This window comes from Rhopilema esculentum, chromosome 15 (genome assembly GCF_057945365.1).
Source record: "Rhopilema esculentum isolate cy_ngs chromosome 15, ASM5794536v1, whole genome shotgun sequence".
Classification (NCBI taxonomy): domain Eukaryota; kingdom Metazoa; phylum Cnidaria; class Scyphozoa; order Rhizostomeae; family Rhizostomatidae; genus Rhopilema; species Rhopilema esculentum.
Genome location: NC_142829.1, coordinates 641,028 through 668,627, shown reverse-complemented (window position 1 = coordinate 668,627; position 27,600 = coordinate 641,028). Strand labels below are relative to the sequence as shown.

The window sequence follows — 27,600 nt, the reverse complement described above, 5'->3', positions numbered from 1 at the left end:
TTAAAACCTTCCTACCTCAGTCCTATTCTTGATTCATGGCATTGACTATTTCAATCAAGAACGATTCGATCAAGAGTAGGGACTATGACTAAACAATTCCAGCAGTTTCAGAGAAAAAGACCATGCGACATTGCAATTTGCATATCGACGTATGAGTCTGCAGCGGATCATCCTTATGTTAGGTACTGGTCAATTCACAGTATCCCAAGCTTTTCTCTTGCGAATTTTCGGAACTTTGTCCAACTTCATACTTGCATCCAAACAGGAAAGAAAGGTTTTTGGTTTTTTTCAGTATATACGTTAAATCTTTCCTGGGGACCAATCTTCGTTACACATGGAAATCGAGGTCTACAATCTGCATTGAAACCTCCTAACCCTCAGGTCTTCAAACATACAAATGTGTAACATACAATTAAGTTGGCATGACTACAATAAAGTCTCACCATCATGTTCTTTATTTTGGAAATATTTTGTTCCCATTTTGACATGTAAGTGTTTCTTTTTTACCCATAGAGAAACCGTTATGCGTTGTCCAAATACTGAGATGGTTACAAACACTCTGTGTGATTCACAAGACACTTGACGCTGTTGATCACGAAATTTTGACACTCAAAAATGTTTCGATATAGCTTTCTGCCAAGAGGCTATCATTCGATGTTACAAAGAAAATTTATGATCACGTATTATAGAAAATTCATAATCAAATGCTTGTATTGAAATAAGCTTACCTGGAAATAAGATATGTTTAAAAAGTATTGGCAATAAAAGCTAAGCACGCAAACTGTTAAAAAAATATCATCTTTAAGTCCCAAAAACACCGAACCAAAATCAAAAAAGGCTTTATTGTAATGTAAATTTTTGAAGCAAATTCTACCTTCCACTTATATGTTAACAAAATCCTCTACTTCTTGTCAAATTACATCAGAACAAAATACGATGAGTTTAATTTTAATTTGAATTTGTAAAAAAAAGTTGGAGTCTCGCATTCACAAATTTAAAAAAAGGAGGCTAGTTCAAAAGTCTATTTTTCATGTGGCTTTGTAAACCATCACGATGGAAAGTATTGGTAAAGAATGCGGTCCTCTAAAACACGAATATGACAATTGCTTCAACAAATGGTACTCAGAAAAGTTTTTAAAAGGCAATGTTGATTCTTCGGTAGAATCTGTTCCATGCGAAGAGCTTTTCAAAACGTACAAGGAGTGTGTGACGGTGGGTTGACGTTGACTTATTTTGATAAAGTTTGCAAAAGATTTAACATTTTAGATTGCGAGCAGATCAGAGGTGAACACAATGGAAGCAGATGTACAATATAAGCGTCAAAGTGCACACAATCTTAGTTCTTTACTGCTTCAGGTACATTTATGGTCATAAGCGTACGGGCCGGGGGGGCCAACAGTTTTCGAAAAACCATGTCAGTCGGGCAAATTTTCAAAAATTCTCCGCAAATAGTCGGGCAGAAATGACTTCAAATAACCCAAAGACTGAAAGCTACGAGTCAACATCGTTGCATTATCAAATCGACCAAAAGTGCCTTAAAAATGATAAGATGGTTTTTGAAAATTACAAGAAGCAAAGCGCTTCTGAATCGTATGGTAATAATGCAGCAATGCTTGTCCAGAAGATGTTTCAAAAAGGTTTGCATCAAGTACTGCCATTCCTGTATGAAACAACATCATTGCTAGCAACGATTCCAGCAACATCTTGCTCAGCTTAAAGATCATTCAGTGGCCTTCGACGTCTGAAAATATATATCAGATCAATCATGGGCCAAGACCGGCTTAGAGATTCACATTGGCACTACTTAGCATCGAGAGAAAATTTTCAAACGAAGTTTTGAAAAGTGACATGAATGCGATGATTGATACATTTGGACATAGAAAGCGTTGGGACTCACATTTTTTTGACTGTAGTCGAATTCAAGAGTTAGTATTTTAGGTGATATTACATAAGTTATTGGAAAATATTATACATTGCTGCCCTTATCTATGAGAAAATTACATCAAACTTTTAAATCTGAGCAGTAAACATTATAGAAGAATCGATAGTGATAGCATGTCCCCCCAAACATGTCTCTGGTTGGTTTGCTCAACTCTCAACTGACTAAATAGTCAGTTGAGAGTTGAGCAATTATTTACTATTTGAGCAAAATATTTTTACTTTAGATATTTTGGTGAAAAAGAACTCGTAATAGAGGCAAACTATAAAGGTATAGAGAGTTTTGCAATGCAGAGACCTAGAAACATAATTTTATCATCACCATCTTTTTTCCCTGTAATATGAAACATGCCAAAGGGAAGGGAACTGCCAAAAATTTTACTTGATACTTTACTTGATTCTTGGTTGACCTATTCTGTAGACAAGAATAGGGCCTTGATAAACTATGTCAAGTTCTGTAAAATACTCAAGTAGATCTTGAACAGTTATGCGTCTCCTAAGTAATGATTCATAGTCAGCTGTTGTCAATGTTTCTTGTAGTAGGATCACCGAGGTAAGCATACCATAGAAATAAGTAGATTTGATATTCATGTTAGCATACCTGATGGAAATTTCCTGCCAAACAATAACAAACTTCATGTGAGGAAGTGATGTCACAAAATTTCCTCACAGTGCTGCTTAGCTTATCATACTTTTATTTATACAGTGATGCATATGATGCTGATGGTTTAATTGAATGGATGTTTGTTACTTTTTAGAATGCAATGAAGGAGAAGAACATTGATATAGAAGAAGTGATGAAGCAAGTTTTAGAAACTGATGAAGAAAATCAGCCACCTGGGAAAGACTGAGGATTTAACCATAGATTTATTGGTATTCATTGAAAATCATTTAAATATCTATTTCTAGGAATGAGACAAACCATTTTTAGAAATTGGGAGCAGAATTGGGAGCAAATGTATAAAAAACAAAACTGAACCACTACAAAAAGGACTTTGATAATTACTATGACAATAATTTATGTATGAGTCATTTGCATCTTAATTTATTTTTATCTATGTCAGTTCCCAATTTTAGTCAACTATTGATAAATTAGTTGATTTTTTATGTCTAAATATTTTGTACTATATTTAGTTATGTCATTTGATGCACCCATGAATGAAATATTTTCTTGCAATTCACAAATCATTTTTCTCACAAGAGAGATCAAATTTTCAAGAAAAGTATGTAGCATAAAATAGAATCATTAATATCAACGCTTGATGAAATAGACTGACCTTATTTCCTCGAAAAAGCATCCACTCTCAAAAAAGCCGCACCCCCTAAAAAATCTCCTCCTAAAACCATCCAAAATTTGAAAAGCGCCAACCTTTGAAGAAGCGCGTCCAAAAGAAATCGCCCTTTTCTCGGAAAATGTTGATTGATAAAAATTGCATAAGAATATACTACTCGTAATCAGTCACTTCATTAAATTGTGAAAATGGAAATATCTTTATATGTAAATTCAAAATGTGTACATGTTCTTGTAGTTCATCAATTAGAACGCTTGCTCACCTAGCATCCATCGTCATAGCTTGAAACTTTCTGGAGAAATGATTCAAACCGCTCGCTTACGTATCCTTGTTGGACTTAACATTGTTAATTTTTTATGACAAACCAACTTAGAAAAACGACACAAAATTTAGAAAGCGCCTGCGAAAAAGGATCCCCATCGAAAAAGGATCCCCATCGAAAAAGCGCTCCCATCGAGAAAGCGCCTCCTCAAAGTCATCAACAATGCGCTTTTTAGAGGAAATACGTCACTTGCTTATATCAATAGGTACAGATATGCATCTTGGGCAGTGAAAGCTAGTTTTTGGCCTAAAGAGTTTGTTCCCAGCTTCCCATCCTGCCATGTGCCTTTGAAGGATAATATAGTCTGCAACTCAATCTTAGTCCCAACCCCTCAAAAGAAGGGTACATGGTTATAGGTCACCCTTGGAAAAACAAAGACTATGAATATACCGAATGGGATAAAGTTGAATAAGTCATTAGGCGTAGTAGTGGATGACAATCTGATATGAGACGAGCAATTAAAACTGTTAAAAATAAGATTTGTAGGGGACTTGCTTCACAAAAGAAGCTGGAAATATCCTCCCGCAGCCGAACCTATGTAGTGTATATTACACTATTGTTGAAAGTCAACTACGCTACGCAGATGTAATTTGGGGTGGTCTTCCAACAAGAAAACTCGAAACCTTCCAAAGAATACAAACAAGAGCCCAGTCAACAATCGAAAGTGCTAAACCAGAAGGTAATTGGTCCTGTGATTGGCTGAACGTCAATAGTCTTATCTCGTCCAATCAATCGGTTAGCTATGATGTATAAGATAATGAATAAACTGAGTCCTGGAAGCCTTTGGGAGAATTTGCGCAATCAAGCTATGCAACAAGAAACTGCCAAGATCTTCAGATCCAGAGACCATTTATCTTCGATTTCTTCAATTCATGTACAGAACATGCGAAAAAGGGCTTTCAATACTCTGCTCTAAAAATATGGAACGACATGTCTGTTGATATATGAGAGGCCTCAACTCTTGGTTGCTTGAGGCAACTGAAAGCAAACCTACTGGCTAATCAAATACATTAACGTCAAAGCACGATCCCCTGGAAGTACAGCATATCAAAATCATCAACCATATCAAAGCACCATGTTACTTGTCAGCCTTTACATTTATCCGGTTGCTCTAAGGCCTAGAAATCTTAAGTGTGTAGATGAGGGACTTGCTCATATTTATGGGAAAAGTTGCTGCTTGGATTCCTGTAATTCACGTTCGCGCTTTAAAGGGATTGAAAACATCCTAATATCTCATACAGGAATTAGAAGCGGTCGTTTGCAGCCCCCTCCCAAAAAATCACTTCAAGAAATTTGCTCAGGTGTTCGGTATAATGCGACTGGATGTATTTACTGGGTGGGGTCGGTGGGTGGGGTCGGTGAGTGCACTATTTCTATAACATCATATGTATCTTATATGCATCAAGTATAAGTTTTGGCGCAAAAATTAATTTGTCCAAAATGCAGTTGGCACTCGCATTTTAAATTTTAAACTCGAACTTTTAAAGAAAGCTGATATTTGTTTGAGTTTGGAAATCTTCGCAATAACGGATATTCTATCAAAATCCGAAAGGAGAACCGATCGCTTGTTTCTTGGCAAGCAATAGAAGTATTGCAACTTGTGATAGCATTTGGTTAAAGTGGTTTCAAAACTATAGGCCTAAAATTTTGTGGAAAATATCGTATGTAAGCGGGATGAAGTCTGAAAATGGAAAATTCTGCAAGTTGGCCCAATCTGTTCCCATAGAAAATCTAAGATAAGAGCTGACCCTTTTGCGCAAATAATTCTCAGCAGAAAAGAGGCATTATCGCTAAATGCAAAATTGAAGGTAATTAGACAGGAGATGAAAAACGAAACAGCGTTGCGGAGCAAGTGAAGGTTGCTTGCAAGGACTGTTCAACGTGCTCTATTGAAATTTAGACTGCACGAGAGGGCCTAAGGCAACATTTGCTTGGCTTAAAAAGTTACGAAACTCTATGAGGCTTGGAGCTACGATGCTAACGAGTATCGAAAAAGAGTTGCGCAACAGTTTCACAAATGAAAATATCAAAGATCGCCTGGCTCAAGGGCGCAAACCGAAGTCCGCCACTGGCTCTATCTTCTGTCCTCACAGTCATATCTTCCTTCACTATTGCCTATTCAGCCGTACACTTTGTTCTTTATTTTCTTGGCTTTCCCTTTTGTTTTAGATATTCTGACACTAATTTTGATTTAAACTGTTTTGAACTCGAGATTATTTGAAGTAGATCTCATGGATAAAAGTTTTCAACAGCAGGCAATAAGAAATAAGTCATAGAAATATTTCAAGAATATAAAGACCTTTTGGTTCATATTATGACTTATTTTCAGTAGAAATGAAAGGTCGAACCCCTAAATTTTCGAAGGCCTGTCTCGGAAAAGGTATTTATGTGGTTTACGAAGATGGGTAAAACTATCGACCATCTAAAGTTTATAGTTGCACGATCGATGTGCTGACAAAATACTCTCGGCTTTAGAGCCTCGGTGTTCCTATAGATCGTGTTCTTATAAAAAAGAGCTTATCATATCTTATGATTAGAACAAGACGTATTCAATTTCCTTGAAAAACCCTCCCTCTATGGACTACAAGCAGTCCAATGTTTTGGCTCATATTAGTAAAATACTCTTCAAATTTCTATTCACGTTGCAGTCTCACCTTTTCAGTCTAAATTCAAAGCTTATTTTATTGACTTCTATATTCAATATGTTACTTGCCCCGCACATCCCATTGATATATCAGTCTGGTTCAAGATTTTATTAACTGTAAATATAGTCTTTTTTGTTTTTATAGGTGCGGTTGCTTTCTGTGGATTAGTTAACCTATAAAAAGCTCCTCATTCCATCATTAATCAATCCTATATACAAGTATGTGTTGTCTTTTTCTTTATTTATTGCAATATTGCAATTATTAATAAATTTGACCAAGATAATCATTTATCTTGATTTGACGTACAATCATGCATCTAATTCTGTTTCAATTTTTTAAAATTGCATGTAGAAATGTTTAATAATTCAATGAAGCTGAAACTGGTGTAAGAATTTTACGAATTGTGGAATCATAGTCAATAGACTTCGAGTTTAGTCGACGTGGCAGGAGTAACGCCAAGCCAATTCATTAAAGATGTTCTTTGATCAGTAGAACAAAAGAAACTAGTATTCCTAGTATTCCTTATAACTTTCGGCGGTATTGCAGCATAAGGACCCACTCCATAATAGTTTGTAAGCGGAGGGTTAAATGCGTTTTCGTGAGCATTTGCATTTTGCTACTCGCCTATATTGATTGTTCTTGCCTGTTCAATGTGTACTACCTAATTTCTAGATATATTTCCAGTCTGATTTGTATGATTTTATCTTTTTAATTCTTTTTAGTCGAAAAAATCGTATTATGTGCTTAATTTATTTGCAGTTTCATAATTCTTTGGGGCTTTTATCAAATAAGACTTATTTCATATGTAGATACGGTCGTCCATCAGTTTACATGCTTTTCGTAAATCTTTAACTTTGTTGTGGTAAATCCGAACTTGGCCTTCAAATGTTCATGGTTAAGCCATGCCTCAGATTGATGTAATTACCTGGCTGCGTTTGTAGTTTTTCAGGCATCAGTTTTAGTTCTCAAAATTTACTTTTCTTATCGAGACGGTCAGTTTAACGATTATTGTTCTCTGCTTGCCCGTTTCCAAGGAGGCACTTATGCTTGGTAAAAATGTGTTTGTTTGGACAGCTTGTTTGACCAGCTTACAAAGTGCAGCACATTGTATACCAGCAATGATATTAATTAATAGCAACAAAAGGATTCTGTACTAACACATTGCTTTCAAAATATTGAAAAATTCAAGAACACTTGGGATTCTTTACTTTCATCACTGAACTTTGATTTCTTGCCCTCTCCACGCTTTTGATCTACACCTCCTTGTCTACCAAAGCTTTTAAACTGTAATAGTTTGATAAAGTTAAAAAAAATTCAATTTATCATAAGTAACACACATAGGAAATTTGTTATTTGTCAGAGGTGTTTATTATTTTTGTCACCCTGTCACTGGGGAACTGGACACGAGTATTCTCAAAGTGCTGTTGTTATTGAGCAAATTACCTTTGGGTCAAGTAGATTCCAGGCGCTAAAGTAACTTACAAAGAAAATGGACAATAAATTGAAATCATCCTTGATAATTGTGCTGTTCTACGGGATATGGAGTAAGACCTTAATTAATATATTTGTTTTGAGTATTTGCAACATTACTGTCCATCGGGAAGAATGACGAAAATAAGTGTACCTGATCTTTCGAAGAAAAGTTGATATTTATGAGGGGTGACGACAAGTTCTTAAAAATTTTATACATTGAAATGGATTTTTAATTTAATGCAAACATGGAAACATTTTGTTTAGGGGCTTAATACGATAAGGTGGAAAATTTTCATATTCGACTAGAAGCGAGTCAGTTATCGTTCTTGTAATTGGGTAGGCCTATATTTAATAATTTTTTTTTGTTTTTTCCCCTGTATATTGATACATGATAATAGCGATAGCAATAACACAACATTGATTGCTGCTTTTGAGGCTTAGAGCCTTTTGCAGATCTTTGAATTTCGACAGACAGTTTTTCATCATGAACTAAGTATTAGATTAATTTTCTAAGAAGTGACAATACAAGTACAAACAACAACCTTGTAATAAGGCTTCGCCAAAAAATCGAGATCCACACTTTATTATATGCATATATACGCCTAGCTCAACCAAGAGAACAGAAATGCTATCAACTTGTACATATTTTCTAGCCTAACTTTATTTAATATAGTATAAAACAATACTTAAATTTGGTGATATTTACTTACAGGTTTTTGTTTTATTAATTATTTTTATACGTAGGATCTGTGCAATAAATACATTACATGCTATTTACATTCAAACCACACCTTACCCTAGTAGTCTATAAGCTTGATTGTTCCTCTTTCTCTTCCTAATTCTTCCTCCCTATCCCTTGTTAGGGCTTAGCTATAGCACTTGTGCCTTTCCCTAACATTCATCATCATTATAATCGAATGGAAGGTTCAGGAATAACTGATGTATCTCTCAATTTTCTTCTATCCTGTGCCAATCTATACAACTGTACCTGTATTTTTTAGTTGGTTATCCTAAACCAAAAAACCCAGGAGGACAAAAGACTTCCTGGGGCAGCATTTTGCACATCTTTTAGACAGAGTAAAAGGAAATCATGAGGGAATTGGTCACTAAAAAGCATAACAAATGGTAACAATAACAACTAAAGGCAAATATATGAAAGGGCAAAGGCCTCTTATTAAATTAACTCTGATTAAATTTCATTAATAACAGATACCCGGCCTTAGAATAAATTGCTGAAAATGATACCCGGAAAGACGTGCACATCCCGTCAGCAAAATATACTAAGTACCCCCCCCCCTCCAGGCCAAAAAGGCACTTTATTATACAAGAGGCTGCTAAACTTGAAAATTACAATGTTTAAAGGTAAAAAGCTTTTTTGTGAAAAGTTAATGAAATTTAGATAAAGGCTTTTAGAAGAAATTTAGATGAAAGTTCCAACAAAATGATGGAAAAGGTATTGCATTTAAGACTTGACTTCTAAAAGCTTAGAAATAAGAACTTCCTGTGCTGTAGCATGAACTTGATGGTACTCATAAGATTCCAATGATATGAAACAGCATTAAATGACACTGTGAATTGAGTTTCCTGAATATAAGATGAGGTGGTTTAGCACTTTTGTTTCTTTTTTTTTCTGCTCTCTGCTTGAAAAATTGTTAGTATCCCTTATTTGCTGACAAAATAATCCGTTCCGCCTAAAACTTGATGAATTATAATGATTATAAATTATAAATCTAAAACTTAAAAAAATTATGCATTCTTTTTGAATTTTGTTTGGAAACTTGTTTTGAATTTTGTGAATTTTTAGGTTTGTTTAATTCTGAGGATGGCTCTAGGATCAGGGTTGTGGAATAAATGCTCAAAGGTCTGGGGTTTTATTGCTTGCCATGACCAAACTTTCCCTCAGAGAGAGGAGAGTTGATGGCTCTCCTTAATTCCAGACACAGGTTATCCAATCAGTACTATGTGCATATAGAAAAATTACCACTGAAATCCAAGAGAGAAAATAATATCTTTCTGTGCACACAATGGTAGGTTTTGGTTTGTATGTAGTTTGATTAAAAAACTGCATGATGAGAAGGCAAGCAGGCTTTGCCAATTTTCCGAACATGTCGGAATTATAGACTTTTTGCAATCTGGGTTCAGTGGAGCAACAACGGAGTGTCTTGGGCAAAATTTGTTAATGAAAGTGGAAGATGTTTGCTGGAGTCCATCTAGATCCATCTGGAGTCCATCAAAAATAGATTATCTTCTCAATTTTCTATAGTCTAATTAGCAAACTTCTTCTGATGCTTATCAAAACAGTGACAGGATTTCCTTTCTCTCTTAAAATATTCCATTTCAGATGATTACGAGCGAAGGTATCTTTTTAGTTAAGCAGCCAATCCTTAACTCTGTACTTGCTTTATTTGCAGTTCAATCTGTTTCAAGCACCTTGACCTGCCGGAATTGTCTAGACTCAAACACAACACTGATTGTTACTTGTAAATCAAATGGAAATACAACTGGTATGAAATTTTTTTTAAGCTTTTTATTGTCTAATTTCTTATTATAAACCAAGTTTATTACCTTGTTTTGAAAAATAATTCAGATTCCTTCTTACATATTTCTGGCTTTAGATTGAGATTGAAGAGGGTAAATCAAGTCTACATGTCAATTTTTATGATACTTGTTCTCATGATCCTGATTTTATGATGACATTAGAAAGGATTTGACCATGCTTAGGAGCTTGAAGGAAAATAGATTGCTTATTTATTCTTTATCGAAACGACCATATTTGTTTCATTATAAGCTATCCTCTGTTGTAAGCTGCAGCAAAATGTGTTCATAAAAGAATGTAAGCTGCCCTTGATGATAAGCTGCGCCCATAAATTTCAGAACCAGGCATAGATACTAGGGTTGAAATGAGGGAGGCAAAAGCTGATAAAATCCTGATTGTTTACTTAAACCAAAAGTAGAGATTAGGAGTTCAACCAACACAATATTGTCCAGGATGGGATCATCAATAGCAACCAAAGGTAAGTTTTGCCCCATCTATATTATATCCTTGAGCTTCAAGTTAGCAGGAAAGCTTGCTAGGTTCTGGATAAAACAATGTAAGCTACCCTAGTTGGTAAGCTCCCCTCAGTCAAAATCCACCCTTGGTTATAAATTGTAGCAAAATATGCCAAAAAGTGTTTATTAGCTATGACTTATAGTGAAATCAATACAATGTATGGAATTTTTTTATTTGATTGCTTTCGTGTATAAGCCACGTGTGTAAATCACCTTCTTCCAGATATGTGTGCAAATGATGTTATTGAAAACTGCACTTTGACAACAAATTGTAGCAGTAAGTGATTTGTGTTATCATTCATTTGAGTCTATCTTTTACTTCAATATCTTCATGAAAAAGTATTACTTCTATGTTAGTATGAGTTGCTTGCACCTTCATTGACCCAATTGTTGTTGGGGCTGATCGGGCTATCAATGCTTTTTTTCTGATTTTTTTTGCAAAATGCAACTGCATTTTTGTATTTTTAGCATCCTGTCTAGCTGATGGGGCTTAGGTCCTTCAGTATTACTTGTCAATGAATGCCTGGTTGGATAAAGTTGCTACCTTAAAAATGGTGCAATTCAGCCCCCAACAAAATATCAACCAGATTGTCATGTTTGTTATAAAAACTGATTTCATTTTCAAGAACACTAATTGGCAAAATTATTGATCTTGAAATTATTTGGGGGTTGCACCAATCTCTCTAGTGGTAGTGCCAGCTATCAAGGGATAGGATGTAGGATAGAAGATAATTTTTTACCCTTATTACAGTCAAAACTTTAAGGAATGCCCAGTGAGAGGCAAACTGGGCAGGTCAAAGTTAAACTCATTTTGATAGATGAATTATTAATGGCTGCAATTTTTCATGGTACTTTCTCCCTTTTTTTGGTGTCAATCAAGCCAACTTATTTTTTTAAAGATGTAATTGGAGGGTGTAATAGGTAACTCTCACAGAAAGTATTGAAATTTTCAAATTGCAGAAAAGTTTCATTTCTGATGTTTGCCACAGCTGCCTCAAAGCGCTTTACACAATAAATTGCAAACGTAATGAGAAATTTCTAGGTGCAGCGTCATTATCATGTGTGTATTTCGTAATTTCCCGAAATTCATTTTTTCCTGACTCATATGACGTCATTTGCGGTAAGCCAATCAGAATTCAATTCTGTTGTAATCTTATTGTGGCCTCGGAATAAGCTACCAATCAGACTTCAGTCGTGATTTCTCTATAAGTAAGGACCAAACACCCATTCGACAACCAGTCGTTCAGATTTTCGAACCGATAGTTAAATTGAGTGGAAGTTATACTGACAAGATGCAGATCTTCGTGAAAACTTTGACAGGAAAGACCATCACATTAGAAGTTGAGCCAAGTGATACCATCGACAATGTCAAGGCCAAAATTCAAGACAAAGAGGGAATTCCTCCTGATCAACAGCGTCTAATTTTCGCTGGGAAACAACTCGAAGATGGCCGGACACTAAGTGACTACAACATCCAGAAGGAATCAACCCTCCATCTTGTCCTTCGTCTCCGAGGAGGAATGCAAATCTTCGTGAAAACTCTCACAGGAAAGACCATCACATTAGAAGTTGAACCAAGTGATACCATCGACAATGTCAAAGCCAAAATTCAAGACAAAGAGGGAATTCCTCCTGATCAACAGCGTCTAATTTTCGCTGGGAAACAACTCGAAGATGGCCGGACACTGAGTGACTACAACATCCAGAAGGAATCAACCCTCCATCTTGTCCTTCGTCTCCGAGGAGGAATGCAGATCTTCGTGAAAACTCTCACAGGAAAGACCATCACATTAGAAGTTGAACCAAGTGATACCATCGACAATGTCAAAGCCAAAATTCAAGACAAAGAGGGAATTCCTCCTGATCAACAGCGTCTAATTTTCGCTGGGAAACAACTCGAAGATGGCCGGACACTGAGTGATTACAACATCCAGAAGGAATCGACCCTCCATCTTGTCCTTCGTCTCCGAGGAGGAATGCAAATCTTCGTGAAAACTCTCACAGGAAAGACCATCACATTAGAAGTTGAACCAAGTGATACCATCGACAATGTCAAAGCCAAAATTCAAGACAAAGAAGGAATTCCTCCTGATCAACAGCGTCTAATTTTCGCTGGGAAACAACTCGAAGATGGCCGGACACTGAGTGACTACAACATCCAGAAGGAATCGACCCTCCATCTTGTCCTTCGTCTCCGAGGAGGAATGCAGATCTTCGTGAAAACTCTCACAGGAAAGACCATCACATTAGAAGTTGAACCAAGTGATACCATCGACAATGTCAAAGCCAAAATTCAAGACAAAGAAGGAATTCCTCCTGATCAACAGCGTCTAATTTTCGCTGGGAAACAACTCGAAGATGGCCGGACACTGAGTGACTACAACATCCAGAAGGAATCGACCCTCCATCTTGTCCTTCGTCTCCGAGGAGGAATGCAGATCTTCGTGAAAACTCTCACAGGAAAGACCATCACATTAGAAGTTGAACCAAGTGATACCATCGACAATGTCAAAGCCAAAATTCAAGACAAAGAGGGAATTCCTCCTGATCAACAGCGTCTAATTTTCGCTGGGAAACAGCTCGAAGATGGTCGGACACTGAGTGACTACAACATCCAGAAGGAATCGACCCTCCATCTTGTCCTTCGTCTCCGAGGAGGAATGCAAATCTTCGTGAAAACTCTCACAGGAAAGACCATCACATTAGAAGTTGAACCAAGTGATACCATCGACAATGTCAAAGCCAAAATTCAAGACAAAGAGGGAATTCCTCCTGATCAACAGCGTCTAATTTTCGCTGGGAAACAACTCGAAGATGGCCGGACACTGAGTGACTACAACATCCAGAAGGAATCGACTCTCCATCTTGTCCTTCGTCTCCGAGGAGGATACTAATGAACACAAATTCTTACGTAATATGAACACAAAAATCCTTAATGGTAGTTTTTTTATTTTAAATTTTGAAAGCACCTGACTGTTTTTTTGTTGAAATTGAAAGAATATAAAAGTTTACCAATTTAAACTTTCGTCTTATTTTTTCATTGGCCTAGCTATATATATGTAATCAAGATGCTATGTATTAAACATAAGCTGATTATGTAAATTCAGGACAGCCTATCCTGCGGTTCTTCTTTCTCTCACATTTTATGTAAATTTCCCATTCCAAATTCTAACTTTTATTGAATATGATTTCAAATTCTCTATACCATTTTGAAAAAACATGATTGAAAACTTTGTTGTAAAATTTCTCAACTTATTGCAAAATTATGTTGAAGTTGAGACAATAAATTGCTAATTCTGCCATGCTGTGTGAATAATGTCCGGAATTGATTAGTTTTTGGATGGTTTGTTATCCTTTGTATAATTAACAAGAGATATCATTTTGCAAAAATTCTAGTCAACCTTTATATTCTTGGGAATTGCTGCTAAACATACTTGTACCCTGTAATCAATTGCTTAGCAATTAAATAACTGGTATATTGAGAACATGAGATTGAGAAGTCAGCTCAGAGTTAACAGTTAGAGGTGCCAGGTAAACTCTGGTGGCAAAATACTTTGGTCAAGACATACTAAAGACATTGTTCTGGTCTCTCTTACAGCAAATCCCCAAGCATGCAATAGTCAACAGGGGCAGTGGTATAGTTCTGGCAGAAATATCCCTAAACAAAATTCAAATCTGAGTTGATGTCACAAAATTTGATTAAAGTTATGAAAATTAAAATAATTTACTAACAGATGCCGAATAAAGTTTTGATGCTGAAATGTTTGTGAAGACAAAATCTGAGTTGATGTCACAAAATTTGATTTAAAGTTATGAAAATTAAAATAATTTACTAACAGATGCATAATAAAGTTTTGATGCTGAAATGTTTGTTAAGACACTTATTTTTGGTCCTGTTCAGATTGCTGATTTTAATTTTTGAATAAAAACACATTTCTATTCACAGTACCAGTCAATATCAATGCAACTTCATCGTATATGATCTCTGTGCCAGCCACTACAAAGAGCCAAACACTTATGACAAACTCAATTTATTCGGCTTCACCTTCAATCAAACCATCACCAAAGCCAACTTCCAAACCACCAAACACCACACAGAAACCACACCAACCAGCCAAATCTGGTAGAAGATTTGATGCTGCTTCTTTCATTGGTGGAATGCTTCTTTGTGGTGGATTAATCCTGCTAGTCTACATTGCTGTGAGGTGCTTCAGATCCAGGCCAGACTATCACAAGTTGTAGTTTGTTATCTGAAAGTAATGTTAATTGAATATTGGTAGGAGCTGGTCTTTCTTACATTGCTGGCAAAAGATAACTTGAAGCTTTATGAAAATTGTCTAGTACTGTTAATTAGAATTTACATCCACAAAGTCATACACTATTCATCTTATTACTTATTTCTTATTATTTAGATAAACAATAACTCAATCTGAGCAATTGAACAATTTTAAGATTTTATTGTCTTTTAAGTGAATGGTTCCATCATAGCCATGGTATTTGGGTGGTTACTGTTTGTGGTTTAATGCAAAGGGGTTTTTTTATTATTCATTAAATCCATAGTTACATGCTTCAAGGACAGATTACTAGTTATCTTGTTTGATTGAAAAACATTTGCTATCCATCATGTCATTCCATTGCATATTTCTCTAGACTGTTAATTAATTAAAAGTTAATTAAAATGCTCAGCTTGTTTATACTATGTCAAATTTTCAATTTTTCATTCCTTTTCCCAAATGCTACTTTTTCAACTCCTCCTTTCCCAAGAACAATTTTGGTAGCTTAAAAGTGTACTTCCAAATCTGATTGGTCATAGTAAACCAAGTTTACAACAGGGGAAAATGTGGGGGCTAAATTTGCCCTTGAAAACCAAAGTTAGTGTTCCAATGCTTATAGCAGTGATTTTAGTAAGGCTCCTCTTTGATTTCAATAACATATGAAGGATGCGTTGACCCAAAGTAAGACAGAAAAGTTTTTCACAGTGCCTAAAACCTGGAGCAATGTTGAGATTGTGTTTCTACTTTAAGGAGGAGGGGCACCTTGTAATTTATTTTGTAATTATTTTTTCTCAACCACTGTTCTGAGGGGGCTTGTAATAGAGAATTTTCTCAGGGAGGAAAAGGCATGTTTCAATTATCTGTTGATTTTAATCACCAATTCCATCAACCACAGAATTGTATTTATTCAAACTTTTAATATTCCCAGGGGTAGGTCATGATGGTAAATCAAAATATTGAAAATTAGAGTTCATATCATTGGCTAAATTATATTTAAATGCATTTATGGGTAAACACATCAAAGCCTGCATTTAATTAAAAATAGTTAGTTTTGAAGGTACATTTCTGATTTGCTGTTTCTAGAATAGAAAAATTTATTCCTTATTGATGGTAAAATTCTTTCAATCTGTTTATTTTCTTCAGTCTACAGCAAACATCAACCAGTTTTTGCTTAAACTCCTTTGAAAACCTCTAGGCAAAATACTTGTTATAACCCTGGTATAGGTTTTAGGTTTTGGGGCCTTAAAAGTTGGGGATTTCAAACAAGTGTTTTCTGTTATTGTCATACCTTTAGTATCTTTTTATGTTGTTATTTGAAATAAATGAAGTAATGAGACCATTTCTATCGGAGTTCATAATCTTGGCACAGGGAGTGGAGCAGAGGTCTCTTTCACACCAGAAGGGACATATGTGAATCATTAGGGAAATGATGATTAATGCGATAGTGTGTTCATGATAGCCAAACTGATTTTGCAGCCAGGTATCCCCTTTACAATAAATCTATAACCCTGTTGTTACAGTTGGTGGTAAGACTACTATCTGCAAATGCCTCTTGCAGGGGTGCTGTGGATAGGGGCACTACAACTCTCCTAAAGCACCACATATCTTTTAGATATTTTCAGAAATATGGCACCACTTTGTCAGAATTTGTAGCAAAATTTATCTTATTTGTTGCCATCACACCTTTCATATTTGTCCTAAAATGTGTTAGATCTATTCTTCTACCTGAATACCTCTATTGTTTCCATTGTACTTTCTATTGCTACCCCCATTCTTGAATATCAGAGACTCCTGAAAACGGCGTAACAAATACTGATTATTAAGACTTTGAATAAATCATTTTCAAGATGAAGGCATTTTTTAAATAAAAGGAGACAAAATCAATTAAAAAGATTAATTTGGCGCTCAGTATGGTGACTAAAATCTAAACATGATTTACAAAAAACCATATAGATTTACAATAATTTACAATTTACAATAATTTACAACATTGATTGCTGGTGAAATAAGCAAAGTAATGACCTTTCTTAATTAACTATTAACTAGCTATCTCTTGATTAACCTTTCTATCCAGTTCAACAGTAGGTCTGAGAAGGGTGGTATAAGGACATCTTTATTGCTTCCCGTTCTGAAAAGTGAGGTCAGAATTGGTAACCTTTGCAAGACCAGGCATTTTGTAATATTTTGTAATGACTGGCTCTTTTAATTCACTCTGATGAAGCCCTGTATGCCGAGGCGAAATATTAGTATTCCTTAAATTTAATTCATTTTGAAAATGTTATCTACTTACATTAGATTCTCATCATCGTTTTGCTTTGTACCTGAATATATTTCATTTTATTACTTATTGCAAGATTCACAGATTCTGGTGGACAGCCTATCCTGTGGTTCTTCCTTTTACACATTTTGTAATATGCCCCTTTTAACTTTTACATTACACAAGAGCTAGACACAGCTAATACCAATGTATCTTTTATGTTGAATTTTTGCCTATATGACCTAAGAAGCTCTATAAGCCACACTTTTGTGTGTCCAGAAGATACAGCAAAATATCTTAGACATTTCAAACCAACAAGGATATCGAGTGTAATAGATGCACCTTGATTTACAGGAAAATCATGGAACAGAAGAAAGGAATCGCCTGGACTGATTTGTGGAAAAATTTCATAGTGTTGAATCAGTTTCACTGTGTGGTCATTCCCTGGCTTAAAGGAGGTAAAATGTATGTATGCTAAACAATATAATACATGCTAAAAATTGTTAGGAAGAATATCAAATCAATACAGGCAAATGACAACCATATGTTTATTTTTTTGCTTTAACTTTTGTGTAAAAGGCATTAACACAAGACTGCAGATACATTTGTGATGGTCTCTAGCTTGATATGACATTCTTATGGTCAATGAAATATCATCTAATTAAGTTAAATAGTACATACTGTAATAGTATTTATGGAAAAGAATGTGTAATATGATATAGTAAAATAAAACAAATCTTTTCAGTTGGAGATCTAGATTAACAACTGAACTATTTTAAATAAAGTTAATTATTTAGAATCGGTTATAAAAAGTTGTGAACGAGAAGTTTTTCATGTTAATCAGTAATCTTGCAATCCATTTCAATTCACTTCCAAAGCAAAAGAAGCTGGCATTTATGACCTCATTTGTTGTCTTACTTGATCCAATCTCTTTTCTTCATATAAGAATTCATATCAGCTATTTTCCTTTTTCCCTGAAGTAATCAGCTAAAAAAAATATTCACATTTTTTGTAGCAAAAAATTTCCATCTCAATTGTAAATGAATGAAATCTATTCTATAACTCAAGAAAAACGGTTAACAAAAGCCAATAATTTAAGTACATTTTCAGAAGAATATTTTAAAAATTAATGGCATTATTCATTATTCATGTTAATGATCAAGCCATCTTTGAATTTTATGATTTGCAAGTTTATCAAGTAAATGGTGAATTCAATTTTGGCAACAAATTCTAATTTCTAATAGCAAGATTAGCAGTTTTATTTAATGTGGAGATTGTACAAAACCACCAATACTATGAAAAGTATTTCCACATTGACTGTTACTAAATATTTAATACTTTTTGGTAGATTTAAAGTGGCAGATGGAAAGGATTTTGCTTCACAGAGAGGATGAAATCAAGTTTTCCTTTCATGAATAAGGTATTGGCTGAGTTTTTCTTTATATTAATCTTATAGTTATGTTGCTTTTTAGTAATTAATGTTTTTGTATGATATTGCACAGTTTCAACACATTAGACAGAGTATGCCCATTAATGTTTTAATAGCGGGTAAGTATTCCAGAAAAATTTGTGCACTGCGATTAAGTCTGAGTCATTGATGCTTCATTTTTGTTGAATTAGGACAGGAAAAAATCTTATGTCTTATTTCTACTAAAAGCAAACTAAGCTGTCCTCACCAAGTTTCTCCATTGCCTCGACACATATACTCTGGTACATGTCTTTATTATAGGTGCCAACAAGAATCAGTGATGCAGTTTTTACCAATACCAGTCCAACATCATCCTAAAATATTTATTGTAAAACATCTAAAAATACGCTGGATTTATTACTCATAGTTTTTCTCACTGTTCTGCTCGCTTGAAAAGTTATTTATAACCTTTCTTTTATCTTAAAATAAGATATCTAGAAGATGAATGTATCCCTTGACCAGTGTCTTTTTTGGGGCTGTAGTTAAATTCAAAATCCAAGACAACATCAATAAAGATAAATAGTATGTTCTATTCGGGTCAAATGTATATTCCATAGGTTGGGTTGAAAGTTTGTCAATTTTATTTTTAGCGCACTAAACTTTTGAATTTTTCATTCCATGCTTGCATCTACATTTCCTATGGAGTAAATTTGATCAATAATAGTTGGGCAAATTGAATGCAGTATTTTGACAAATAAATAGGGAATCAAAAATTGAAGATATATCAAAATTAGCCTTTGACTTTGTACAACAAATTTCAAAGTGGCATAAAATAGTTAATTTTTATCCAACACACTGAGAGTTTTTATTTCTTTTAATGCACTAAATCTTAGATTGAGAATTACCCGTTTTGCATAAATTGAAAATTTGTCTGCACGCACACATTTGTATTTTATTCCATGCAGCTGAACGCCGTCTTCTCTTGTTTGGGTTGGATGCTTAAATGCTTCTACCAGGTCTTCTATATCAGAAGTCGATAGCTAAAACCAAAATAATTGAAGTGTAAGTATACGTACACCAGAAAACTCAACCAAAAATTTGAACATAAACTTGTTGGCAAAAATGCTATTATGTTTTTAGCTTCATAAGCTGAATTTTTTTAGTTTGCTTTACAAGAATGTTTACTCTTACTTACTGTAAAGCCGCTAGAGCTTGCCCTCAAGGAAACGTCCTTTTTTCGCACAATTGCACAGTTGTCTACATTACCTGTAGCAATAAGAGAATCCTGCAGTAGACTTTGCAGTTGATTCATAGTAAAATACAAAGATAAAAAGTGTGTTGGCTTTTGGCTTCCGTTGGCTGTTTATTTTTAATCTCGGCTTGAAATCGAGGTTTTGTAAATAAGACGCTGTATCCATGAACCTCCGTTGCTATGTTGCGTTTGCCGTCAGGGGTGTTTTGGCTTCCGTTTGCATGATATGTGCTAAAGCTGCACGAATTTGTAAAGTCAAGCATTAGAAAATTAGTTTACATCTGCAATGTTGTATAACAGACCAAGAACTGCAGCCAGTTCAGGGATTGTAAGCATCCATTCACTTCGACCACTGGAGGAAATTCTGTTGGATAAAACGGCCGGTCACCCATCAAGGGAGGTAAAGTATAGTTATTCTTAGTCGTTTTGATCGGGCTTGAAGAAAAGTTATTGGTTTTAAGTTGACTGTATTACTGAAAAGAATAAATGAGAGCTTTGTGAAGTAGACAATGTTTTTAATAAAGCAAATGAACATGTCATAAACGGCGCGTCATTTTGGCAAATGAGCAGGTAGCTTGCTTCATGCAGGTTGTTGTTTACATTTTTCAAGAAGCAGGAGTATCATGACAGATCACTATGGCGTTGATATAATGTATAGTGAATAATAATTTTCAATGCTACATTTATAGATGAAGGTTTCAAATATTTCTAGAGAACCTTTATTAACTATGTTAACTGTTGCTTGTTTACAAGTTTCATAGTTTCATTATATGAAGATATCGAACAGACTTATCTATGGATAAACCTCATTTTATGTTTACAACTGGGTTCAAATAATTTGACTCTATTTTCGTATAGAAATCAGAGATTTTCAATTTTCGATTGATTTGTCTAATTTCTTATGTTATTTTTGGGTAACCTTTTGTTTGCTGTCATGTTTTCTCTTCCTTATTCAATTGCTTTTGATGACCTTAGCTTTGCTTTACACTGTGAATATTATGTTATTTAGATTGTGTAAAAAAGCGTAAGCATTTGTGCTTGCTTACATCACTTTTTTTATTGAAATTTTGATAGTGATTAGAACTCAGTTTTTTTATTTTTTGTTGCTTTCATTGCTAAAAGTTTCTCAAAGGTTTCTTAAATACCATGCTAAAGAACCCATTTTGAGAAAAAAATGAATTAAAGGCCCTGATAAGTTACAAGGGGCTCTTTTTTATACTAATCTATGCAGATAAGACAGAAAATATATTTGCTCAGTTGAACAGTGGTAAATAATTGAATACAAGTTTCTTAATACTTAGGGTCATCATAGGGCTTGGTCTCTTATAGATGGTTTCTTTAAAAAAAGAAATGAGTTTACTGCCCATTTGTATGTTTTTGTTTTTCATGATGTAGATGTAAATTTTCAAACAAAATCATTCTTTCAAGGGAGAAGCAACAACCAGGAGAAAATCAGAGCGGTCAAAGTCAGCAGGATGCATCCCTAGCCATCAAGATGGAAAGACATTGAGGCACAACTCTGAACTCTTGAAACTAGACATCAAAAGCTGGCTGAGTGAAAAGTCAGCCAAGAGTATTCAAGTAAAATCATTAATCTCTTATATTTTACTTTGTTGTACACTCTAATTCTTGAAATTTTTTATACAAGACTTGAATTCCTGGCAGCAGGTTAACATGTGATTTCGATATTGAGAATTAGAAAGTGTTATGCATGTACAGCTACTCATTAAAATTTAAAATCTCAAGTGACCAGATGTTCTAAATCAATATAGTTTTGTGTGAAAGATATTGCTTCTCTGGCCTATTTTGATTTGGTTTAGCTGTTTTTCATATGCAGGACTGTTGTCTAAAGCTTTTCATCTTTTGTTCAAAAATTCTAAAAAATATATTTCACAGCATCATTCTATAGATTAACCTCATTATATATTTTTGTTCATTTACCATTTTAGGAGAAAACTGAATATGAATCAAGCACAGTGCGAAATCTATACAACACCTTATTAGATAATGAAACAGAACTAGTGGAGGTATTGAACCCAATGCACATTTTTCATTAATCTTTTTCTGGTTTTTTAGATCTATGGTGCCCAAGATAGACAATTTAATTTAATTGACCATCCAAATTATACAGCTTGAATTAAAATCTTTTTAATTATTTCTTACAATTAACAACAATTAACATAGCATCTTTCTATGTTAAAATGACTTACTGCTAGTTCCCATCTTTGGAGTTTTTTCCAATTTGCCTAAAACCCCCCTCTCTTATCGAAATACCACTTAAATTGAGACACATTTGGCACTGAAGGCAGTAATGGTTAAGTAATGCCAGTTACATCATATCTAGCTTCATGCTTTTGTCTGCTCTGGCTATTCTAAATGATGGTTTTCATTTGTATTCAGATTGTCTGCTGCTAATCTGCAGAATTCAGTTTTTTACTTTTTTATCCATTGCCTTTGTACACCAATTTGCAATTATGTTGGTCTAAATAAATTACATTCAAACGTTTTTTAAGAGTGTTGATGATTATCTTGCTGAGACTGAAGAGCTCCAAAGGCGAAAGAGGTATCTTCTGATGAAAGACTGGACTGAAAATGTTTACAACCCACTAAAGGTAACCTACTTGATTGTTTACCAATCAAATATTCATGTATTTGTTTTTTAAAAAGACTACTAGGATGGCTAAAAAGTTGAGAAACTTAAGTACTAGGCTCAAGAAAAATTAAGTAACTGTAAAATTTGCATTATTAAAAAAAGAGTCCAAAAGTTTTCATTCTGTTGGTTTTTTCTTGGAAAAGAAAAAATACTTTTGATTTTGATATATGTGTGTTTTTCATAACAGTCTGTCTTTAAATTCTTCCAAAAATGCCCAACTTCAAAACAAAAAGGCAATTTTAGGTTCCAATGATAAGAAAGCAACTAAGAAACTTTTAGTACTTTAATGCCAAAATTTGGATGCCAAATTAAGAAGCTTTGGTACTTAGTGCTGATCCAAGTTTCTTTTAAAAAAACGTGTATGCAACCCTTTGATACAACCAATGTTATGATGTATAAAAAAGAAGGGATTATCAACATAAGACAAGCTTGTAGTTGAAATGAGTTGAACAAGCTTGTAGAAATGTATTTGTAGAGCCGAAGCCCAAGCTACAAATAGGCATAGTGATACCATTAACATCTTCAAATAATAGTGATAATGTTGATTTAGACAAAATGGCAAGGATCTTTACTGGAAGGGGCGATCTTTTTTCTTGACATTGTGTTAATAATTACAAAGCAGCATCACAGTGCTACAAAATCAATGGATGCAGCATCACAGTGCTACAAAATCAAAATCAACCTATAATCAACTAAGCAAAAATTTAACACAGATCGTCTAGGCAACTAGTGTGGTGTTTAAAATCGAAAGAGCAATGGAAAGCCAGATATGCAGAAAAACGGGGCTGGGGGACGGGGTGGGGGATACCACGAAGGAAAATTGAAACTATACTCTCAATCGATCTTTCAAAACCATGCACTTATCCGTTATGGTACATCCGTTATGCGATTGATAATCATGTCGTTTTATTTTATTGTTTGTTACATGATTGAAATAGCTGTGAATAATTTTTTGCGGTACAGAATTTGAAAATGAAATAACTATAATGTCACTGATGATATTGTTTTGTAATTTTCTTATAGTTTATCTTCATTATGATTTCATTCTAACTTTTTGTTTTAAAACACTCTAACAATTTTAATTCACTCTAACACTACAAATGGCTTTAAAAAAGACAAATATTTTAATACATCCTTAAGATTTTCGTTTGACAATCTTTGGAGTATGAAACGTCAGAACATAGATCGAAATTCCTAGTTGTGGATCGAAATAGGTCAGACCAAAACGCGAGCACGTGACTGTAGAGATTCAATAATCAGTGCCGCTTGCTTATTGAAAATATTCCCAATGGAGTCTTAGGGGATAAAACGAACTCCTTCCGTCTACATAATAGCTGTTTTTCGTCTTTATGTAGAAAGATTAAAACACTGCTAGATGGAAATCTAGATTCTAAAACTCGCATTTCTAATAAGCTTATTTCGATTCACATTTGGAAATACATATTTCGTAACTTAGAGTTTTTATACTCTAAAGAGTGTCAGACGACAGGCTTTAGCAAGTTTCATGATATTTGCTCTTTCGAAGCATTCCATACTAGAAATCAAATAACAATGTTTGTTTTAGGCAAGTATAGACAAAGAAATGGAAAGTAAAAATTATAGAAGACTTGACAAAGGGAAAAGGAAGATTTACAAAGATTACCTTGCTTACAGCAACAGAAAGGTAAGTAATATCAGCCTGCAGTACTCTCCATCACGGCAGTATCACCGAAAAAAATGCAGTACTCTCTATCACGACAAAAATGTCATGATATCAGTTTTAAGTATTTCTGTCTCGAATTGTTTTTCTTATTAATCGAATTGTTAACGTTTTCAGGGAAATGTTTTTCTTGATACAATGTCATACGAGGAATATGACCCTCTCGCAATCAGTGGACATCGCCCGGGACCATTAAAAGTAAGTGAAATCAGTTTAATGGCTTTAGATTACCAAAGCATTTCTCTCGCCGTTTTGGTTTAAGTGTGCCATAACGGTGAGTCAAAATCTTGCGCTGTTCCTTACATTGGTTCTATAAGGTAGTCATAACATTTCGCGAGGCAAGCCTTGTTGGGGGGGGGGGGGGGTGTGGACTACAAAAATACCTGATTGAAATATTATTACCTGAAATTCTTTAGTTGCTGTCACGAATCTCTGCAATACATTTTGTCAATCTACACTCTGTATATAATTCGCAACTTTCGTTTTTATATGACAATAACGGATATTTCTAACAATTTTGTCAAATCTCTATATTGGGACGGGAAAAGGATATAGTTACTACGCGAGGCGGCACCATGGTTGCCGCCGAAAGAGTAATCATTTTCGAATTTTGATGCTTTAGCCACCTGGAAAATGCACTCTTTTAAGCAAATTTCACTAAAGCAATTCTCCTAATTCTATTGAACATTATTTTTTTTGCAAACAAATTGAAGAGCAGATAAAGACTACAATTTTGCCATGGTCTTGAAAAGTACCATGTTGTCAGTTACTTCTTGAGCTAGGTAACAAGCGGCACTGGTTGTCAATTGATCCCTCTTTCCATCTTAGCATGCCTTTTGAATGTTAAAAAAAACTGGAGCTCATAGTGAATTGCAGTTGATTCTTCTACCGAGAAATTTTAGGGGATATAGATACAAAGCACAATTTTACCTAAAGAGGGCCTGGATTTTTGGATTTATAGCCAACAAGAAATCATTAAAGCTTTGTTTGTTTACCTTTATTCATCACTATCAGCCCTCTCAGACTACACTTCATCGTATTCTAAACTTCTAGTCAAGGCTAAATCTACTACAATTCAGATTCACTCCATTCGGCTGCTAGCATAAGTTTACAAAGCTCTGCACAACTTGAATCCAGCCTTTATGAAAGACTACTTTCTTCCAAAACCCAATAATTATAATTTTTCGAGAAATTGATAGTCTATCTGTTCCAAAGGTTAAAACAACAAGTTATGGTATAAAATCTATTAGCTTTTTGGGTCCAAAGATTTGGAATTCTCATCCAAATGAATCGAAAGATTTTTTGTATTGTTCACTGAAGTTTTTTCTGATATATTCTTATCTCCACAGTCAAGAACGCAAGAGATAAATTTAAGGTTGTCGGGGAGGGGAATTTACTGCGTTTTTTTAACCCTGGGTGGGGCCCTGAGTCTTATTGGAGCGAAATTTCTCTAACAGCTTTCTCTAAACTTTCTATTTTGATGGAAAATTCCCCAACCGTGCGAGTTCTTTCGCGATAAAAACTAATTTGGTAAGCATCAAGTGACTTTCGTGCGTATACAGACGTAACGTTTTACAACTTACCTGAAATATGATATGCAATATCACTATGACCTGATTATGAGATTCTTGTGGTACTGTCTTTAAACAACATAACAAGTTTTCAACAGTTTAGCTATTTAGGCGACTTTTGCTATTCAAGGTTGTCATGAAGAAGCCCAGCGACCCCTTACAGTTTCAAGCCGCAAAGCGAGATGATGAAGAAAGGGTCGTAATCTCTTGTCAAACGGGTCTCGAGTTGACAGATCGTGAAATAGAACAATTCCGACTGCCACCGTTGCCGTTAGTACCCCTCGGACGACATGGCACTGGGTGTGGTAAGCTGTTAGAAATGGAGCTACATGACATTCAAAGCGATGTTAGACAACGCAGTCAGTAAGTAGTTTTAAATGTTAATGTTATAAGCCCCTTTGTATCGAATATCTAAGTTGTCGATCACATGCAGTATGTGAAAGCAACCCACTAATCTCTCAAGCTCAGGCTGGGCGACACAGTGGCAGCAATTGATTTCTAATTTTGGGACAGGCACAGGGTATTTTCAGTGTCATTTGTTTTGTGTGGTCTATCTCATTTCCATCTAAAAACGTCCGATTGGCATTTTGGGGAAGGTAAATGAAAAGGGAAACAAATGGCGAAGTCACGAAAAATTAAAATAGTCAACTAATGGCGTATCTCAATTGTTAAAAATTTTCAAATGTTAAAGTTGTCAAATGTTAAAAGTTGTCTGGGGACTAATAAAGTTTTCAGAAATAAATATTACGCTTTTTACTTCGAGCAAAATTAACAGAATCAAGATTGGAAAAGATTCATGTATTTCATGCGACATTGAAACAATAACAGAATAAAAACATCAACTTTTCATGCAGCTCTAAATTGACGCATTTATGAAATTGAATAGAAAAGCTTATCGCCTATTTTATTTTCTGTGGAGAGCAACTTTTTAGATTGTAGTTACATGTATGGTTTATTTATTTTCAGAAGAAGAATGCTTGGAATCAGAACAAATAGTGACATTGATTTTGAAGCTTGGCAAGATGCTGCATTGGAACCTAACGTGATTGACAAAGAACTTCGTTCTAAGAAAAAGAAGCAGTTTCAAGAAAAACACGAAAGCACTATTCTTCTAACATAGAAATAAGTGTATAGGGCCTAGTTTTTTAATGAATGATCCATACTGAATAAATTTTTTTATCATATATTTACAGGAGAATTTTGAAAAATATATTCATTTTATGAATCTTGCTTAGATTTTTCAGAATGTTTGATAGTTTTGGAGTACAATAGTAATTTTTGATTTAAAAAAGTTTTCCTTATGCATTTCGATTGGCAGCAAAAAATGTCTTTTTATTTGCAAATACAGAGGCTAGAGGCAAATGGACATTCTGTTTTCCAAATACCTTGTAACATCTTGCAGCAACCTGTTGAAGGGCTGTCATATGATATTGCATACAATAAAAAATTGCAGCAAGTGGAAATTTTTAGAAGCATTTAGCAGTGGCGAACACCTGGGGATTGTGAGTGGGGCAGTCATTCCCCAACATTTTGGAGGACAATAGCCTTTTGTTCTAAAACAAGGAGAAAAAGAGACATCATCTTATCAAAATAAGAGGCTTGCCCTCACCCCCAATATTTGATACCAATAAGTGTCCACCCCTGACTTTAAGTAAATGCAACTCGGCTCCCTGCAGCATAGAAATTGTGTTGTGTTTTAGCTTTATGTAGTGCTTGTAGCAGCCAGTTTTTTTCATTTCATTCACATTTAATTTCTTGCAATTGA

The 27,600-nt window shown here is 34.7% G+C and overlaps 5 protein-coding genes across 7 annotated transcripts; 4 read left to right on the top strand and 1 right to left on the bottom strand.

Annotated features, from left to right (window-relative positions):
* The first annotated feature begins 121 nt into the window (after positions 1-121).
* Positions 122-3,033, top strand: LOC135685554 (TP53-regulated inhibitor of apoptosis 1). The gene is made up of 2 exons (XM_065201531.2): positions 122-1,212; positions 2,697-3,033. Exons 1-2 carry the CDS (start codon positions 1,054-1,056, stop codon positions 2,787-2,789), a joined length of 252 nt encoding a protein of 83 aa, XP_065057603.1. The 5' UTR covers positions 122-1,053; the 3' UTR covers positions 2,790-3,033.
* A 4,430-nt stretch (positions 3,034-7,463) lies between these two features.
* On the top strand, positions 7,464-16,120 carry LOC135685742 (uncharacterized). The gene is made up of 4 exons (XM_065201796.2): positions 7,464-7,741; positions 10,082-10,174; positions 10,945-10,998; positions 14,668-16,120. Exons 1-4 carry the CDS (start codon positions 7,687-7,689, stop codon positions 14,961-14,963), a joined length of 498 nt encoding a protein of 165 aa, XP_065057868.2. The 5' UTR covers positions 7,464-7,686; the 3' UTR covers positions 14,964-16,120.
* LOC135685733 (polyubiquitin-C) lies at positions 11,947-13,742 on the top strand. Its single transcript, XM_065201785.2, has one exon. The coding sequence runs from the start codon at positions 12,014-12,016 to the stop codon at positions 13,613-13,615; it is 1,602 nt and encodes a 533-aa protein (XP_065057857.1). The 5' UTR covers positions 11,947-12,013; the 3' UTR covers positions 13,616-13,742.
* LOC135685744 (profilin-4) lies at positions 15,776-21,345 on the bottom strand. 2 transcript variants are annotated; one of them, XM_065201799.2, is made up of 4 exons: positions 19,856-21,345; positions 19,602-19,700; positions 18,929-19,034; positions 15,776-18,239 (listed from the first exon to the last, which is right to left on the bottom strand). In XM_065201799.2, the coding sequence occupies exons 1-4, from the start codon at positions 19,970-19,972 to the stop codon at positions 18,211-18,213; spliced, it is 351 nt and encodes a 116-aa protein (XP_065057871.1). In that variant the 5' UTR covers positions 19,973-21,345; the 3' UTR covers positions 15,776-18,210. The 2 variants fall into 2 exon arrangements, with proteins under 2 accessions (XP_065057871.1, XP_065057870.1); XM_065201798.2 differs by having other exon boundaries at positions 19,566-19,700; positions 19,856-20,305.
* LOC135685735 (protein FAM228B) lies at positions 17,573-27,141 on the top strand. Of its 2 annotated transcripts, none has more exons than XM_065201788.2 (11): positions 17,573-17,710; positions 18,601-18,672; positions 19,626-19,722; positions 20,213-20,312; positions 21,341-21,493; positions 21,862-21,939; positions 22,426-22,524; positions 24,130-24,228; positions 24,382-24,462; positions 25,966-26,198; positions 26,802-27,141. In XM_065201788.2, the coding sequence occupies exons 3-11, from the start codon at positions 19,664-19,666 to the stop codon at positions 26,953-26,955; spliced, it is 1,056 nt and encodes a 351-aa protein (XP_065057860.2). In that variant the 5' UTR covers positions 17,573-17,710; positions 18,601-18,672; positions 19,626-19,663; the 3' UTR covers positions 26,956-27,141. The 2 variants fall into 2 exon arrangements, with proteins under 2 accessions (XP_065057860.2, XP_065057859.2); XM_065201787.2 differs by having other exon boundaries at positions 17,579-17,717.
* The last annotated feature ends 459 nt before the right edge of the window (positions 27,142-27,600 follow it).

Coding starts and splice junctions, on each gene's coding strand:
- LOC135685554 (XM_065201531.2), top strand. CDS start 1,054: ATGGAAAGTATTGGTAAAGAATGCGGTCCTCTAAAACACGAATATGAC. Junction 1,213..2,696: donor CGTACAAGGAGTGTGTGACG/GTGGGTTGACGT, acceptor GTTACTTTTTAG/AATGCAATGAAGGAGAAGAA.
- LOC135685742 (XM_065201796.2), top strand. CDS start 7,687: ATGGACAATAAATTGAAATCATCCTTGATAATTGTGCTGTTCTACGGG. Junction 10,175..10,944: donor ATCAAATGGAAATACAACTG/GTATGAAATTTT, acceptor ACCTTCTTCCAG/ATATGTGTGCAAATGATGTT. Junction 10,999..14,667: donor TTTGACAACAAATTGTAGCA/GTAAGTGATTTG, acceptor TTCTATTCACAG/TACCAGTCAATATCAATGCA.
- LOC135685733 (XM_065201785.2), top strand. CDS start 12,014: ATGCAGATCTTCGTGAAAACTTTGACAGGAAAGACCATCACATTAGAA.
- LOC135685735 (XM_065201788.2), top strand. CDS start 19,664: ATGCTTCTACCAGGTCTTCTATATCAGAAGTCGATAGCTAAAACCAAA. Junction 20,313..21,340: donor CCGGTCACCCATCAAGGGAG/GTAAAGTATAGT, acceptor CATTCTTTCAAG/GGAGAAGCAACAACCAGGAG. Junction 21,940..22,425: donor ATGAAACAGAACTAGTGGAG/GTATTGAACCCA, acceptor ACGTTTTTTAAG/AGTGTTGATGATTATCTTGC.
- LOC135685744 (XM_065201798.2), bottom strand. CDS start 19,972: ATGAATCAACTGCAAAGTCTACTGCAGGATTCTCTTATTGCTACAGGT. Junction 19,701..19,855: donor CAAGCTCTAGCGGCTTTACA/GTAAGTAAGAGT, acceptor TTTTGGTTTTAG/CTATCGACTTCTGATATAGA. Junction 18,240..18,928: donor CGAGGCAATGGAGAAACTTG/GTGAGGACAGCT, acceptor TATTTTTTTTAG/CTGATTACTTCAGGGAAAAA.